This window comes from Nasonia vitripennis (assembly GCF_009193385.2).
Source record: "Nasonia vitripennis strain AsymCx chromosome 2 unlocalized genomic scaffold, Nvit_psr_1.1 chr2_random0002, whole genome shotgun sequence".
In the NCBI taxonomy this organism is placed as follows: Eukaryota; Metazoa; Arthropoda; class Insecta; order Hymenoptera; family Pteromalidae; genus Nasonia; species Nasonia vitripennis.
Genome location: NW_022279608.1, coordinates 1,685,844 through 1,705,422, shown reverse-complemented (window position 1 = coordinate 1,705,422; position 19,579 = coordinate 1,685,844). Strand labels below are relative to the sequence as shown.

Sequence of the window (19,579 nt, the reverse complement as noted above, 5' to 3'; positions counted from 1 at the left end):
GCCTCGAACGCTGACTGCTGGGCTTCTCCCCATACGAACGGGTGATCTTTTCTTGTTAGCCGAGTCAGTGGCTCGGCCAACGCTGCGTAGCCCTCTAGAAATTGCCTATACCACGATGCCATGCCGTGGAAACGCCTCAGTTGTTTTAGATTCTTCGGCTGTGGAAAATTCACTATCGGAGCGATCTTCTCCAGATCTGGCCTGAAGCCTTCTCTGTTTACAGAACGCTGAGGTATTTCACCTCTTCTTTGCAGAACACACTCTTCTCTCTGTTCGTCAACCCTGCTTCCTTGATTCTTTTTAACACGTGTTCGAGGACTTTAATATGATTCTCGAACGTTTCTGTTGCGACAATTACGTCGTCTAAATAAGAAAAGGCATGTGGCTGCAGCTCTGGCGTAATTATTTTGTCCATCAGCCTTTGAAACATGGCTCCTGCTTCTGATAAACCGAAAGGTAGGCGCTTGAACTGGAAAAGCCCCATCCCAGGCACCATGAAAGCTGTATACTGCTTGCTCTCTTCGCTCAGCGGTATCTGGTGGTACGCACTACTTAAATCGATCGTTGGAATGTAGCGCACTTGCTGCAATTTCCTCAGTATCGCATTCATCTGTGTCAGTGGATAAGCGTCGGTCCGTGTGATCGCGTTGACTTTCCGTTGCTGACAGTGATGACACATAATTTAATATTCTTATACCCTATGTTAGACGTTACATCTTTGTGAATTGTACACGTTTTGCATCTACTCTTTGTACATCCACGTTGCACTTATTTACCATGTCGTTGTAATCCCGCCTTCGTCCTCTAATTCTAATCATTGCGCAGACAGTTCTGCTAGAATATATCATTTACAACGGCCGAGCTACCGTCATAAATGGCGCCCAACTACAGTGGCAATTGAAGTAAAACGTACGCGAATTATACAAATTACGAATTGTAAAATAAATCCGTGCGGCGAAAATTCAAATACTCACGTGAGTTTATCACGCAGAGCAGCGAAAAGCCAAACGGCCGAGCGGTATACTTAGGTATAGAGCGAAGACGGCCGATCGTGCGGTATTGTTTACATCCGCACGCGGCAAGCAACTATATAAGACTCGTGAATCGTAGTGGTATGTCTGCGAATGAGACGGACCGCAGAAAACTTGATGTATATGTCCGTTTTCATCAGAATTGAACTGTGCTTTTGTTTGAGCGTATACGGTTAATTGAAGATCGCACACGACCGTCCGTAATTTGAGATAGTAAATGTTTAAATTTAGTGTTTAGCAACTTAAAATTATCTGCGCATGATTTTTGCGATTACATACGCTCAAAGATTTGATCGTTAAAGCTTGTATTTTCGAGATGATTGTTACACATAAATTTTATGTCTAATGCCACGAAAATTCACACTTATACAGTAATGAAATTTCTATTTTCGGTTGTGCTGTGAGTGTTATTTTCATTTTAGCCGTCGAATTAAACGTTCGATCGAACGTATAGCTAGTACTATAATAAATCACGCATAGCTAAGTAAGCGTAGTTGTAGTCTCAACTGAGCTTAGTACGTCTCTTAAGCTGCTTACTAGTTTTCTTTTGCTTTTACGAATATTCGTGATGATATGCAATTTTTGGACGATTTTCTGTAGGACATAAATAGCTAGTCGGCAGCGAAAATAATTTCTTTGTCGAAATATAAGCGATCGAACATTTTTGCGTCTGAATAAATCTTGTATATAAATTCGAGATGCAAGTACTGTTGTGATAATTTTATTGAGTTGCTCGTTAACATCCGAGGTTGCGGTAAACACGGATCTTAAATACTTAGTAAATTAGGTGTTATTATTGTAACGAAGAGAATAGATTAGAGTATTCCAATTGTAAATATTATCAACACAATCGTGTGAAGCGGCGAATTTGATAGACAGCCGTATACAATAAGAGAATAGTCCGATATAGCTCTATCTAATGCGATCTAGAGGTAAACAATAGTCAGCAAAATCGGAAGTTTCTTGCTATCAACAGACTGCTATTCATCGAATCATTGAAAATTTAGTTTTTGCGTTGTTGCCAAATTTTTTGTGTACACATCCGTTCGGATATAAGGCTTAAATAAACAGATTTTAATTTGGAAAGTACTTTTTCGGAATTCGGTCGTGTTAGTATGGATAACTGCATGGCTGAGTAAATTGTAAATCATAATTGCAATGATAATTTAAAAATAATCTTTGTTTTTTTTTCAACAAGATCACATTGTCATATCTGATCAGCACAGCTGATTACTCAATAATTAAATAATTTGAGGACACGTACCTTAGAGTATTTTTGTTTATTTAGCCAGGCAGTGAAATTTTATCTAAATTATCTTACACAAACGCAGAGAAAATTTTTTTTTTTCGTGATTTAGATGATTTAAATTGATAAAAATTGAATCGAAATAAAATAACCGAAAGAGTAGTTTTTTTCTGGTTCGCTAAATTCAGTCAAATTGACAGCTCACTGAAAAACTGGTAATTGGAAACTCAATTCTTTCTACATTATTATATTCTTCACCTTCGCGTATTAACTAAGTAATTACGGAAAATGAGTTTAAAATCTAGTAGGTCGTCACAAACAGGTGTAACATTATCACCAGATAGGGAAGAAGATTGGACTGATACAGACAGCGTACCATCAACGGAGATGATGTCTGAAGATTCGACGTCCGTTTCACCGGATAGATGTGTTTTAGGCGAGGGGGGATCCTCCGACTTAATTGCATCGTCCAATAGTAAAACACATCTGACAGCCTACAGAACTCGGTCGGATGCTCTGAGGGAGTTAATCTCAACTCAGGACGAGACGACACTGTCAAAATCTCTCGACTACCTTAATTTAAAAACAACAGGTTCCAGAGAGGAGAAAGTCCAGCGAGCAGTTTATTACCTCGCAGGCGATTATAGGCCAACGGACTTCACAGCTGTAACTATGCTGGACCATTCTTACGACGAAGGGAAATTTCGTCAAGCACGTCGTACGACGTACTTGAACGGTATCGCTTCGATGATTCAGAGAATCAGCGATCGACAGAGAATTAATACAAGAAACACATCCGATTCCTGTATACCGAGTCTTAGTCGTGCACAAGAATTACCACGCTTGGAGGAACCCGTGGAAACTAAGGTTGGGAAGCAGAGGAAGTCATCAGCAAGTCATGCTAGAATACCAACGAAACCATTACTGAATTCTTCTACACAAGGGTCGAAGGAAGAGTTGGATAATCCTTGCACCCCCAACCATCATAATTCATTTTGTGATAATACAACAGTGGCAAATTCGCACAACAGGCTCAACTGTCATTGGGACGAACAACAATCTGTGAATACGTCCGACCTTACGAAGAAGTGTACTTCTATAGAGAACTTGTTTAACTTGAACTATGGCTCAGTTATGGACGATCAAGAATCAGTGACAGCGTCCGACGGTTCAAAGAAGTCAACTTCTGAAATAAATCAGTCTAACTTGGCAGACGATTCATCACTTTCAGAACACCGGCTATTGCAAGGGCAATCCACGCTACAATGTAGTTGCCAAGCAGCCGGAAAAATATCGTGTTCTGGTACGCCATGTGAGAGCAGTGCAACGCTTGCGGTGCTCACACAGAAGATTGAGTTACTCACGGATTTAGTGAAGTCACTCATAAATTCGGGCGGGTGTTTAACCTGTAAGTCCCGGGACGACAAGAGTAACTGTACGAGGTCCAAGCGTACTAAAAAGCGTCGTCGGAATAATTGTGACAAGGAATCGCGCGTCGTTGCTAAGATTAACAGCACGAGTGCAACTTCCCGTTCGGCCAAACGGAAGGAAATTAGTCACAATGTTCACCAGCAGCAGGCTAGTTCTAGCAACAAGTGTGACAATAAACGTCGACCGAAAGTTAGTCTCGATCGAGACAAACAGCATGCAAGTCAACAAGGTCACAACGGCAACAAGTGTCTCTGATACCGGTAGTGATGACACCAGTCGAAAATCTTGCTCACAGACGTGTGAACGAGAAAAATACACGCCAAATCGATCGTTTCGTAATGCGCGTGTGGAGAATGAACGTGCGAATCTAGGGATTCGGAAAGCACCGACTTCTCAACCTTTCAAAGGGAGCTGTTGGAACTGTGATATCGTAGGGCATCGCGCTCGCGTTTGTCCGGAGCCGCATATCCTCAAATGCCATAAATGCAAGCTGGCGGGATATAAGCGGACGAACTGCCCAAGGTGTCTGCAGCACGGGGAGTTTTATTCATCGATGTCCGTTTGTGAGTCTTCGAGCTCTGAATTCAGGAGCTGTGGACCTAATTCACCCACGAAGCAACAAGCACAAACACCACAGCACCGAGGCTGTAAAGAATACTTTGAATTCAAAGCCAAAACCCAGACATCAGCTGATACGCTCGACTCTAGGGCAACAGCGGAGACGAATGATGTCGCAGCAGAAAATGTTCTTTCTGCTAGCACGATTTTCGTGCGAGTCTAAAGTTATTAGACAAAAAGTTATTTGCAACCAATTTCATCCAGCGGATGATAGTCGCATGTTATTGCGCTTAGATTGTTATCGCTTGTTCACGGAATTGGAACAGCTGGAGGAGGAAAGATCCTCTGATAACGAAATTGGTTATACTGTACAGATAATCCGATCCGAGATGGCAGAATTTACGTCCGAGGAAGATTCACATCTGTTAAAACTCAGCCCAACATCTAGGCAAGCCACCCATCCGCTTTTAGGAAGTGGTTAGCCGGCCGTGCCAACGACTCCACAACTGAAAAGAGAAGATCAAGAAAAATGCGTTTATTCCACTGTAGCGATCATATAGCTCTCGAGCGCGAGACGTTTGAAAAATTAGTTGTAGGACTATTTTTAGAATAGCAATAGTATTCGAGCGACCGTAGCATGATGCGTGCGAACTAATGGTACTCAGGTTAGTAGTCTGCAAACGACGTGGAATAATACGGCAGGTTAGAGTAACCCAAAAATTAAAATCGCTGTACTTAAACTCGCTGGTGATTCCAGATAGGCATCAGTACATTGTACCGAGGAAAATGCTTCTAAGCAGGGTTCTCGACAGTGGGGCACGAAAGTAAATTTTAAGGGACTTCACTCGAGCCGCTAGCGTCCGTAATTATTATCAATACGTCCGCGAAATATGAGGAGGGTTACGACCAGTTTCGTACGTCAAATGCACATGGTTGTCGAGATACGAAAGGCATTTATTATTCTCATCGTTTTATAAAACCGTTCGAAGCTTCTCGTGAGTTAATCTAACCGTCGGACACAACAAATGGCAGATATTGTCGCAATTCTTTTCATGGTATGAAATTTATGTTAGACCGTTTAGGATGATGCATGTACGTCCGGTTGAAAAGTGACAAAAACCGTCCATACGTATTCGATCGAGTTAGTCATCCACCGACTGAATAATAAGAAACTTGCTTTGACAAATGTAAAACGGGTTATTTGTTCCAGAAGTTAATTTCTCCGTTTCTTTTCGTTTTGCGTTCGACGTTAGGCATAAGTCTGCCGATATTAGTCCGTGTACCAATTCGGTAACGGCCGTGAATGACGTTGTAACAAGCTATAGGAACCCAGAGAGAGAAAGAAGGTAACCCCTCTAACTTGATATACTTTTGTTTGATTCCATATTCTTTTCTTTTCTTATCATCTTTATTTCTTTTTGATTAAATAAAAATAGAATTGTCCTGGATTGCCCGGATAGACGTAGTGGATAAGAGCTGGTACACCTGACCGGCTACCCAGCATCTTGGGGGGGGGGGGTGTTTTAACGGTTGCCAGTGCAATTAACGCACGTTGAGCACGTTACGAAGTCTCTCCGGGACAGAATCAACATGACTATATAAATGTATTTGTAGACCAATACGCTTTACGTTTGTGTTATTGAGTCTGGATCACAATTTTATAAGTTTAGAAAATATTTAAAATTATTCTAAGTTTCCGACTGATACGCTTTAGTTGCATTATAAGGTTAGGCTCGACAGATTTTATAAGTATTATTATCGTATCTGATTTTGAAAATTTTACAAGTATAGGAATTGTAGAATTTTTTCTAAGTCTTTTACCCGCTTTAGGCATAAGTTGCTCAATAGCAGGGACTAGGCGCTTTAGTTGTGCTGGCACTCAAGTTGCACTTTGTCTTGTGAGCTCAGATAGTTTGCGCAAGTCCTTATAGAGGCAGCGGAGAGAGCGGGTATCGAGCCGCCGGAAAAACTCTCACATTCTTACATTCACACAAACATATAAACCTATTTACAAAAATCATTTACACAATTATATTATAATGCGTGCGCCGCGCCGCCGCTGCGTCGCTACTCCTTCTATCGCGCCTTATGGCGTTGCTGCGCTCGCTGCTCCATAGATACAGATATACGCGCGTATTGCGCGCTCTCCCTCCTCTATCGCTGCTTCTGCTATCGCCGCTCGCTGGCTCGTGGTACTGCTGACCTTATGCTGCTGCTGTGAGCTCAGCTGTGGCCGGGGCGTTCAAATAGAGAGCGGGGGAGCGCGAGAGACTCTCGTAAAATGTAAAATTTTGTTGAACGAATATAATTAATGTACGGGGTGTTACACCCTCAAGAGGGGTAGTTTTGGGGATGAAGTAAACTTATAATAGAATAAAGGGGATAGAATAAACTTATAGTTGGAGACCACCAGACATGTTTTAGTAGAGGATTATCTGAAAGTCTGAATAGTATACACATGTACACGAATTTGACAATCACACTCGTGCAAGTCATTTTGGTATTGTTTGTATTGTCCATAGTGAGGGGTATACTACTGATATGGATACCCCTGCTAAATGGATATTTAGCTTATCTGTGGTAAAGCCATGTAAATCCTCTTTAGCTTTTGTAATAAGACCAAAACTCCGTTCTAGACGTTTATGTTATTTTATAGAGCATCCAAAACTCTATTTTAAATAAATTTCTCTCACGCTTAATTTGTCCATTGTTCAGCCTCGGCAGCGAGAAATTGATATTCCGTCCTCAGGTGGTTACGTCAGCTAGTGCCTCGCCAGACATTTTGTGTCATCTTTTTAAAGCTTCTTATCAGCTGTATAAATATCTCTATTCGGCACCGACTTATAGAGGTTAACCTTTCTGTCTCGGTTTAAATCGTTCTAGCAGAGTAAGTTGGTCAATGACAGTTATGATGTTCTGACTTAACCAGGTGTTAACTTCGTTTTTAGAACAATTAACCGATGACCAATCGCAAGCAGTTATATGGGATAGAAGTTCCTCTGATTTGGAGAAAAAAAGTGACTTTTCTTCGCGAATTATCACATTGGAGACGCAAAGTGCATCGGAACACTATTTTATTAACACTAAGACAGCGTTTCACGTATCTTATTTTAATATGAAAACAACTGTTCGGGTTACAACGTTCCCAACGTCTTGCTTTCAATCTATTTTTGCTTCCAAATGTTGGTAAGTGCATACAAACGAATAATAAGTTGCGTAGTATGCTTACGGTTTCAATAAAGAAAGCATTATCCCACATATTTTAAATAAGCAATTTAGTTGAAAATCAAATCATTTGTTTTATTAGATATTTAAAATAAAAATGCAAACTTGTTATATAGCAAAAATATTTTATAACACTTACCTCGAAAATAGTTTATTTCACCTATTCGTTCAAGATTAATTTGAGCTTCTATAAATAATGTATCAAAGCGATTTAAAAAGAATTCCCATGTTAAAATTCGGCGATCGCATAAACAGTTGTGCAACTGGTAAAGAGTTTGAAGAATAATTGGTCTATCGATTATAACCAGGTCAAATTGTGTCTCCATACAAGTAAGCAACGCCTATAAAAACACAAAATAATTTTAAACAGTAATTATGCTAGTTAACTTTAAAATTTATAAAAAATGTTTCAACACTTTTATAATTCAATTTTTGATAAAATAAAACTTAATGTAAATTAAGATAAAAATTCTACATCAATATGGCCTCAAGCCCTACGGGGATGGGGTAGGGGAGGAAGAAGTAAGTACTGAACCTAAAATTTTATTTTATTTGAAAATACATTGGGTAGAATGAAATTTATTGTTTATTTGTTTGGCTCGCGGCTAATGCGGAGATACGTTGCGTATAGCTTAGAAGCTCTTTTCGTATTGAGGTTTAGCAGTGCTGAAAAGAGTAAGTTCATAAATCTGCTACTTACAACGTTCTATATATTTCGTACAACAAAGTCGCTCTTACAAAGAGAAGAGTTTGAGACTGCAATAAATGTATGTCCACGTATTCAAAGTCAAGGAACAACGTCAACGAGTCCATAGAAGTCTTGCATGGTTTCCGCATGTAAATCTAGTTAATACTACGTATTTACCATACAGTATGGTTACCGCAAGTTAGTAGATAAGCTATAGGCTTACCAGATCACACGGATTCTAGATCACCCCCTCTCCTCCAAAAGTAATTAAGAATCCGACCTGTGTATTTTAGATAGAGGGTTTTCTGAATCACCCCTTCTGTCCAATCATATGCGAGCCCCCTCCTTGGGATGCCCCCCCTCTCAAATTGATTTAGAATCCGTAGTGTGTATAAGCCCCATATAAGTTGTCCCTACTCCTGTAGGCCCTTTTCTTGATCATCCCTCTCTCCATTTCATTGAGAAATCGTAAGCGTTCGACTCCCACCTCTTTTTTTTCATCTGATCGGAAAAATCTATTGGTCAGTTTTTTTTTTCTGGTGTGAGAAGAGAGGGAAAGGAGGAGCTATCCTGCTATATTATTCTAAGATAGAATGCGTGGTGGAAATTCACATGTATGCAACCCACTACTTTTTTTTCAAGAAAGGTGTAGTCACGTTTCTCATGAAAGTGAAAAGATTGGGATTTATATGGGAAAAAAAATAAAATTTCGAATCCTCGCAGCAAAGTGCATCATTTGCATGAGAGAAGTGTATAGGTGAATAGAAGCTAATGCTGGACAATATATCCTTTCAAGATAATCAATAAGTTTAGAGGCACGCCTCATAGGTAACTACAAAGATGAGAATTTTCTCTCTTTTCATAGGAAACCAAAAATCTCACACATTTTTACAATCGAAACTATAGATTTCCGCAGACTAAAGTGTGCAGGTGAATGTGTATAGATTACAAAAGAAGTAGCCTCCCCATTGACTGCGCGCAGAAGATCCTTGCACCGGTATACATAGATCGATGACAATAGGAGGACCACTGACTGCGCGCACCGGCCCCTTGGCAGGTATGGACCTTTGTTTCTATTTGTCACCAATGAATACTTTTTTGTCAATTTTAAGAAAACATACGAAAACGTAAGCGCATACTGGCAAAATCGAAGGGTGACCAAAACTCACTTGTTGACATTGGTCAAATGTGTGGAGGCGTATTTTTTTTTTAGAATATGGGAGGAAAAAATTTTACTGACTCGCCTAGGATTGGCTAAAAGCACTGCAAGCGATGTGTTTTTGAGAATTCAGGAGGAAAGTTTTCCTCCAATCATATGATTTTCACAAAAAGTTAAGGAAAGGGAGAGCCGTGCTTTTCTAAATAAATACCACGGGTGTTGCTGCAGAGCGTCAGTTCAAGAATATTCTCCGATTTTTCTTAACCCAGTGAAAATTAGTAACAGACAGGATGGCTCTTCCAAGGCAAAGTGGTCTGCGTAATATGCGGGAGCGCATAAGGACGCTGATATCTAACGCACCAACTCTAATGATGATGTTGGACCACGCAGCATGGGCGCTAGACGCCATAGACTCATGTAAGTTGATTTTTTTTTTTTTAATTAAAGATATTGTATATAATTGTTATATGATTCTTTTATTTTTTTTATGCAGTCTTATTTTTCGTGTCATATTTTTATAGTCTTATTTTATTCTTTTTTGCAGTGCCACCGATACCTCCAATGGCTGCGATACAAAATTTGTATCCTACAGGCAGTCCTAACCATCCCGTTTCAAGTGCAAGTCCGAGAAGGGGCTCTCGCTCACGTTCGAGTTCAAGCTCGAGTTCAGCATAAAGCAGAAGGTCAAATAAAAAGGCCTTGTTATGAGATGAAAAAATCAGAAAAGCCTTCAACGCATTCTAATACGGGTGAGTGATAAATATATTTTTAAATATAAATTTTACGTGTCAGTGGCCGGGAAGTGTCATTTCACATCCGCACAGCAGACGAAAAAAAAATTATACTTGCCGACCGCTTAAGCACATGAAATAGTATATGCATGATTTTTTTAGTTTTGTAAAAAAAAATTTATTGTTATTTCTTTTTGGTTACAGAAGTCAAGAAAGACGTTAGAGTTCCTCGTTCGGTTTCCTCGCTGTTCAACGCAGGTAAATTATAAATAAATATTTTTTTAAATCATTTTTTTTTTTTTGTAATATTAAAATCATAAAATTAACTATGTTTATATTTATTTTGTTTCAGATGTAAAAGCGCCTCTTCATGATAATAAGGATCATGCCCATTCATCAAAGCGAGGCTTGCTGAGGCTGGATCGCAGCAAGGGGAAGGAAAATGCACCTGCTCCACCGAAGGCAGCAGCAACGGCATCTCGAGGGAAAGTAGCACCGTCATCATTGCACAAAACAGAGGCAGGTCCATCCCAACCCAAAATCCCGCCACGCATAATAGAGGACATCACGTTCCTCGATTAGCAATTTATAATAATATAAAAATAATATTAGAATGTAATTAATAAATAAAAGCTTTTTATTTAACTAATGCAATAAAAAAAATGTATATTACTTTCATGTTTTAAATTACTACTATCTGATTCATCTTCGTTGTATCTCGTTACAAAGTAATCCAGTAACCAAGTCCATATATGCAATTAATAAATAAAAGTATCTATATTATTATTTCTAAAAAAAATTACTATTATTTAATTCAGCTTGGTAGAAAAAAAATAAAAAATGCAATTAATGAATAAAAAATATCTTATAAAAATATATTATTTTCTCCAAAAAAATAAAAAAAAAATGACTATTATTTTACTTCGTCTTGGTAGAACAAAAAAATAAGTAAGATCCAATGGAATGGACAAGTATTCGATCCGACGCTCCCGAGATCTTTAGGTGCACATGCTACCGCCCATTTTTCGTAACTCGCTTTCCGGCCTCGATTACTTGCGTGGTGAGGGATGATGTATTTCGTTACAAAGTCCGTATTGTAATAAATAGTAGGAAAAAAAATAAAGAACACATGAGTTTTTTAAAAAATATATTTTTTTATTCTTATTAAAAACAAAATTTATTTCCAATACAAGCAAGAGCATATATTCGGTCTCTTAACATTACTGCTATCTACTTCATCTTGGCCAAACGAATCATGTAAGTAATCTAGCAGCCAAGTTCGCATTCCAACGACGTTATAAATGGCGCACATGGGTTTTCTACGAATGCAGAGGTCGTGATTGAAGCAGAAGTATTGGATTTGACTCTGTATTTCTTCAAGTGGTGGACATCCATAGTCTTCCACATTTGATATTGATCTGCAAATAATGTAAGAAAACCGTTGATACTTTTTTGATACTTTTTGATGTTTTTTGATACTTTTTGATACTTTTTTTGACACTTTTTTGATACTTTTTGATGCTTTTTGATACTTTTTGATGCTTTTTGATACTTTTTGATGCTTTTTGATACTTTTTTGACACTTTTTGATGCCTTTTGATTCTTTTTGATACTTTTTTGATACTTTTTGATACTTTTTGATACTTTTTGATACTTTTTTGATACTTTTTGATACTTTTTGATACTTTTTGATACTTTTTGATAAAAGAAAAAATAAGTTTAACTTACATGTTTGGTAAAATATTTCTCATCCATTGGGCTTTCTGCTCTCCCTTAATAAATATTTTCTCAACTCCTTGCGTACAGATTTTTAAAATATTATTGAGACGGTGATATGGAATATCTCCAGAACTCCACGCTATTCCATGATATGTCTTCTCTAGCCATCCAGTCATGCATTTTTCATCCTCAGTTAATTCTTCCCAGGCCATCGGAGGTTTGAATAGATAAGCAGTCGGTAAAGCAGATTTTTTCAGATTGAGAAAACTAATTTCTTTAAAAATAAAAGTGTCCTCAGCTATTCTTTGAAATCCTTGTATGTCGCAAATGTAAACTTTTTCTTCTTGACATTGCAAAACAGCATTTTTAAACATTAAATCGTATTCACGTGTTCTAGACATCTTGCAGCTCTGTAGCTAGTCCAAGTAAGAAGTAATCTTGGAAAAGTTCACACTGCCTTATTTATAATACGAAACTCCGCCTCGTACTCGTGGCTAGACTGAAATAGAGATTTTCGGTCGGATGAAAATCGATCGTTTTCATCTAGGATTGGATGATTCCATAAAAGCACAGCTCTCATTGGTTGGGCTGAAATGATGATGTTTGGTTGGATAAAAATCATCCCTTCTCCTAGAAAATCTTCCCCCTCTTCATATCAATCAACTTTCCATTTCACCATTGGTCAGACATTCAAATTTTCCACCTCTCTTACGCTGATTTTTCCTTTATAAGAGGGAATTTTTTGTTAGTCGAGCACACTTTATAAATCGTAGTCATCGAAATTCAGTCTTAACTTCAGTGGCAGTGATATTTTAGACAGTAAAATGTCTTCAATCAGTATTTTTGAACGACTTGTAGATCTTCTTCGTGAGGCATTACTATCTATACATGAAATGCAAAATGAGGATATTAATTATTGGCTAGAAGTGTGCAATTCTACAATCAAAGAATTGAATGAAAAGATCATCAAATCCAATCTTACGAGAGGAGAGAAGCAAAAGTTCCAAACTTGTATGACACATCTGTCATGCATTCAAGTTAATTTCGAACATCATCTTCATCAGGGAGGTGGTCTACAATCCGAGGAAACTGATGCTAGAGTTGAGTGGCGAGATGTACAGTCGGCTTTTGAAAACCGAATACGGACTGGTGTAGTAGTGAACTTAAAACATGTGGACGTTTTAAGTTTTTTGGATGATGCAGAACTGCTATTCAAAGATAAGGCAAAAGCATGTCTAAAAGAATATAATGCTTTAAAGGTAATTCTGATTTCATCGCAGAATTTTCAATGCAAAAAAATGGAGAAGAAACAACAGATATAAAATATTTTACGACTGAAAGTACTGCTGCATACTTATCAACAGACTTACAAGAATGGTTCAAAAATAGCATAAAAGAGTCTATTCTCACACAATTAGAAGAATTTCAGGAAAAGGACTCTGGCTGGACTCTCAAGATTATCATAAGTTTGTGCATAAATATGAAAAAATATTCTCCAATCAAGGGCACTTCTTATATTCCTCTTCCAAAGTTTATAGAGAAGAAAAAAGCATGTCTAAATGTTCGCAACAATGACAATCAGTGTTTTAAGTATGCTATACTTTCAGCATTATATCCTAGTGAAACAAATGCTAATAGAGTTAATCAATATCGATTGCACGAGAATGTGTTGAACTTTGATGATATAGAATTTCCAGTAAAACTAAAAAGTATACCGAAATTTGAAAAACTCAACAATATTTCAGAAACGTGTACATGCTTAGAAAGTATGGAGCAAAGTTTGAAGTATCGCCTTGTCACATTTCGTCTGAAAAGAAGGAAAACCATGTAAATCTACTTCTTATTCAAGAATTTAAAAAAACGAGCGTGAAGAAAATAATTGTGCTGATGACGGAATCATGACTAAATACCACTATGTTTTGATCAAAAGCATCTCCCGTCTTCTGAGTTCTCAACTGTCTAAAACTCATGTAAAATCTTATCACTGTGAAAGATGTTTACAAATATTTTATAGTGAAAAAAGATTGGAAATTCATGAAAATGATTGTAAACATTGGAATAATTGCCGAATCAATCTACCTGACTCTAAGAATAACATTCTCAAATTCGAAGATTACAATAAGAATGAAAAAGTTCCTTTTGTTATCTATGCTGATTTTGAATGTTTATTAAAACCTACTGAGAATGAGAATGCTTTTCAACTTCATGAAGCATACAGCATAAGATACTATATGAAATGTAGCTTTGATGACAGATTATCTGGCTACAAATCATATAGAAAAAATATTGGAGATGGAGGGTCGCCTGCAGAATGGTTTGTTCAAGAATTGAAATTGATAGGAGAGAAGATTAATCTTCTGTACACGAATCCAAAACCTATGAAACTTACAGATTTAGAAGAATTATCTTTCCGAAGGAGTACAGTCTGTCATATATGTCGAAAAGCAATTCGTACCGAAGAACTCGCAATCCGAGATCATTGTCATCTTACAGGACGGTATGTTATCAGGTTGTTTATATATTTTAATCAAGAAAATTAATTTCTTTTGGCGATTCTAAGAAAGTCTTCTTTTCTCTTCAGTTTCAGAGGTGCAGCTCATAATTCATGTAATTTGAATTATAAGGATTCAAGATTTATTCCGGTGGTTTTTCATAACCTCAATTATGACACACACTTTATTTTAAAAGAGATAGCCACTTCTACATTAATGAAAGGTCGAGTCACTCTACTACTACATAATAAAGAGAAATATATTTCTTTCACAAAATACGTAGATGGGAGCGACATTAACTTTAGATCCATAGATTCTTGGCGTTTTCTCCCATCATCTTTAGAGAAACTTGCATCATACCTAGAAAATGTACCGATAGCAACGAAGGAGTTTCAATTAGATGGATTCACAGATGAGAAGATTGGTCTTCTTCGACGGAAAGGCGTATTTCCATATGATTTCGTGGATGGATTAGATAAGCTAGAATCGACAAAACTGCCAGAAACGAACGAGTTTTACAATAAACTAACTGACTCTCATATTGCTGAAGAAGATTACAAGCATGCTATTCAAGTCTGGGATAAGTTTAATACAAGAACGCTAGGAGAGTACTCTGATCTATATTTGAAAACTGACGTTCTACTATTAGCTGATGTCTTTGAAAGTTTTCGAGAAACATCTCTCAAAGCATATGATTTGTGTCCTGCTCACTTTTACACGACCCCTGGGCTGACATTTTCAGCAGCTCTTAAAATGACTAAGGTAGAATTGGAGCTTCTTACGGATATTGACATGCTAATGTTTATTGAAGCAGGCATTCGGGGAGGAATAAGCCAGTGTTCTAATCGGTATGCTAAAGCCAACAATCCGTACATGGGTTCTTCATACGATGAGAAAGAGAAAACAAAGACACTCTTATATTATGATATTAATAACCTTTATGGCTGGGCAATGGTGCAGCATATACCGGTTGGAAAATTTAAATGGATTAAATATGAGACAAATCCATATTTGTTCAATGCAGCATCAGATTCTGATACGGGTTACTTTGCTGAAGTGGATTTGGAATAACCTGAAGAGATACATGATGAACATCAAGATTTCCCTTTTTGTGCAGAACACCGTGCACCACCAGACTCAAAGCAGAAGAAACTTCTCACTACTCTGGATGACAAAACAAGGTATGTCATTCATTATCGAGCACTTAAACAGGCGTTAGATAATGGACTCCGATTGAAAAAGGTGCACAGGATTCTGAGTTTTCAGCAGAAGACCTGGCTCAAACCATATGTTGAACTTAATACAGAGAAGAGAAAGCAGGCCAAAAATGAGTTCGAAAAACTCTTCTATAAATTATTAATCAACGCTGTCTATGGTAAGTGCATCGAACGAGAGCGGTCTCGTGTAGACGTACGTTTAGTAAATAAATTCACGGGAAAATATGGAGCAGAAGCACGCATAGCTCTTCCGAATTTTCATAGTTGCGCTATCTTTGATGAAAATTTGGTAGCCATTCAGCTGAAAAGGACAAGTATCACAATCAAGAAACCAATCTATGTCGGTCTTTGTATCCTTGATTTGTCTAAGACATTAGTTTACGATTTCCACTACTCATGCATGAAACAGCGAGTAGGAGAAAAATCTAAACTTCTCTATACGGATACTGATAGCTTAATATACGAAGTTGAAGATATTGATATGTTCAAAATTATGAAAGAAGACATCCACAGGTTTGATACTTCTGATTATGATGAAAATAATCAGTTTGGAATTCCACGAGTTAATAAAAAAGTTCTTGGATTGATGAAAGACGAATGCTGTGGCAAGATGATGACTGAATTCATAAGTTTACGAAGTAAAATGTATAGTATTTTAGTTGATGGAGGCGAGACAATAAAAAAAGCCAAAGGTATAAAATCCAGCGTTGTGAAGAAATCAATTACTTTTGAGGATTATCGAAGATGCCTAGAGGATCTTGTTATTATAAAACGCGAGCAGTGCAACATTCGTTCAAAATTGCACATACTGCATACTGAAAAACAGAATAAAATAGCCTTAAGTCCTCACGATAATAAAAGATACTTATTACCCCATAGTACAGACACTTTTCCTTGGGGTCATTATAGAATTATTGAGGAACAGATGGCGCAAGCAGCATTTCAAGTAGAGGGGGAAGCAGAACAAGATAAAAGAGAGGTGGAGGAAGCAGAGAAGGGGTATGAAATATCCAATGACAGTGGAGGTGTGAAAATTGAGAGGGGGAATGAAGAAACCAATGAAAATAGTGAAGCACGAGTGGGGATGACACTTTATGGCAATGAAGGTGAACAAATCAGGATCGAATATGATGTGATGGGGAAGTTAATGCATGACTGGGATCCAACATTCGATGCTATACATTCTGAACGGGAACGGAGAAGGGATATATTACAAGAGGCTATGGAAGGGGCAGAAATTGTGGTGAGGAATGGGCTATATCAACAGACGCAGCACGACGGAGAACACATTCGAGCAATCGAAGCAAACGAGAACAACCAACCTTGTGAAAAGAGACCAAGACTCACCTAACCCTATAATAAGTAAGTTCTATTTCTTAGTTCTCCCTCAATTCTTAGCAATGAGATATTTTTCACTAACATACATTCTTACTTTCACTTTTTCAGAATGGATCTATCTGCACTCAATAAGATTGCTGAGCAAGAGTTCTTGCCAAGGAAAAAGGCGACAGACTTGGAAAAAAATCAACAGTACATGGTGACAGCACTGAAACAAGTCAAGACAAGATTCGGTATGAAGATTGTTGCCGAACTTGATAGCAGCTTTCAAGTCTTCTTGCCAGAGAAGATTTCATCGGCAATTATAAAAGATGAAGCGTTCTTTAACTCACTCTGCGGCACTGCAAACAGTCTCTGTTTATTTTTAAAATATCAGGGTGGAAGTTCTTTCAAGTTCGAAAGTAGCACTCAATAAATAGCATACAAAATTGTTTTTTTACAAAAGAATATATTTTTTTTCAGTAACTTGTACATAATAATACACAAATAAATTTATTTAAATATACATAATACTTTTTATTTACTACAACCTAATTCCTTATCCATAGATATTACAGTTATATTAAAGAATTTCATTTTTATTTATCCAACTATTATGCTCGTCACTAAATCCTAACCATTTAACAAATACGCGTTTACCACTTTTCTTCAAAACTTTTTCTACAAGATAAATTTCAGGAAACAATGTTTTGTGAATTTCCGTTTCATAAAAGCCACCGGAGACTGGTTTATCATAATAATCTTTGAGGTGGTAAGTTATCGGATTTGTTTTTATAACTCGGGTTATTGTGAAAATTTCAGTAGACCAGTTTGGTGTATAACCTTTTTCAAAAACATTCTTGATTTTACTTATTCGTACTTTATCTCCTACTTTGAATTTCGGTTTTTTCGCTGGTGACTTTTCATTAGGAAAACGTCTCTTGACCTCTCTCTCATTTGCCTGGTTAACATTTTTAGGCTCGATTCCTGTTGTCCGATGTTTTCTCGAATTGTATGCTTTGAGCAAGTTAGGCAGAATATTCAACCATTTGTAGCTTCCTTGTTTGCTGAATTCTATCCACATTGCATTTTTTAATGTTCTATTGAATCTTTCACATATGCTTGCATGAAGATTACTATGTGAAGAGTATAGGTTTATCTTGTGCTTTTTCATGAGATTTTGGAAATTTGAATTGTAAAATTCTTTTCCATGGTCAGTTTGTAGATTCTTCGGTACTCGTCCTTGTTTCAATATCGACTTCATAGCTGCAGTGACATCATTACCACTCTTTGACTTGACTGGGACGGCCCATGCATACTTTGAAAATATATCTATAACAGTGAGTAAGTAATGAAAACCTTTGTTCTCTTTGGAGTAAGGTATCATTTCAACAAGATCAGCTTGCCAAGTCTCATCTATGCCACGTATGTCATATTTTCTTCTCTTGTAGCGGCGACGTGCTGGCTTATGCAGCTCTTCAGCTACTCTTTGACGTCCCATCTTTATCGTCTATAGCGGATGAAAATCCCCTGGAAATTCTTCTATACGATCTTTTAATTGTCTATTCACTTCTTCAATGATATAATCAACACCATAGTAATTACGCTGAGTTGTTTTGTAAAGATATTTCAGTTTTGCAGCCACTTCCACTTGATGTTTTTCAACTTGCTGCTTATATTCTTCTAGAACTTCACTTATTCCAGCAAGTTTAGAAGCTATATAATTTATTTCAGTTTGTAGGATAACTTTCAGTGAATTCAAGGTGATTGCATCGTTTGGATCACGTGGGGCTGCTAGATTGCAAAGCCGCTTATTTTCTAAATCAAAATCACCGTCTGATGTAAAATTGAAACCAATGCCTGGAGGACCGCGACTCACTTGCTTTTCTTCCAAACACATCGAGACTCATGGTGCTACTGATCCAAATGAGAAGGTTGAGTGTCAATATATATGTCCAGCTTCACGTAATTCTTCAATAATGGATTGGATTTCATTGATGTGATTGTTATTTCCAGCAGATCGTTCGGCAATCAATAATCGGAGTCGCTCGATAAGTTCGTTCGGATCATCCCAGTAGACGAGATCAATGGAAGAATTTTTCTTAGCTATTTTATATTTAGGTATGAGTCCTTCTCCGATGCTGCTGTTTTTCTTTTTACGTGGAGTGCTACGGAACATTGGTGCAACTTCGTATGGATTCATTTTTGCTATGTTTTTTCCGATGAGCATTTGTTGCTTCCAGGATCGTGCGATAATTTTCACGATCTGCTGAACTCAAAAGAAGTTCATCCGGATATTTTTTAAATAGCAACTCCATTAGTCCACTACTTTTAGGATAACTTTCACCTTTGAGTATGACATATTTATGATCAAATTTAATTTCTGAATCACCAATCATATACCCTCCATCAACTGTCCGCACTCCGTATATATTATCAATTGTTTTGCGGCTTTTATCTAGCAATGCCAAGAAGTCTTGAGATGATTCATTTTGTTTTCCACTCGCAGATTTGAATGTAGAATTGATCATTGTGTCACCCATCGACTCAAAATCATCATCATCATCATCATCATCATCATCATCATCGTTGAATAAACTTGAATTATTATTATTATTATTTAGATCGTTTAGCATACTTGATCGATCAAATTTTATTCGTTTTCTCATTTTTTTACTCTTGCGTGTATCCGAAATGGGATGTTGCAAGCTTTCACTTTTCAGGTCAACAAGTTTCTCAAGTGGTGTGACGACTGGTTTCAGAGT

The 19,579-nt window shown here is 37.4% G+C and overlaps 1 protein-coding gene across 16 annotated transcripts in view; it reads right to left on the bottom strand.

The window, feature by feature from the left end:
• Positions 1-19,579, bottom strand: part of LOC100680429 (protein unc-79 homolog) — a 2,400,004-nt gene that overhangs the window by 1,367,951 nt on the left and 1,012,474 nt on the right. For all 16 annotated transcript variants that reach the window (XR_004345182.1, XR_004345183.1, XR_004345184.1 and 13 more), the window contains one exon: positions 7,631-7,832. Coding sequence is in view for 13 of the 16 variants with exons in the window: in XM_031923950.1 (XP_031779810.1) it covers positions 7,631-7,832 (202 nt within the window). In the remaining 3 variants the exon portion in view is untranslated. The remainder of the gene's footprint in view (positions 1-7,630; positions 7,833-19,579) is intronic.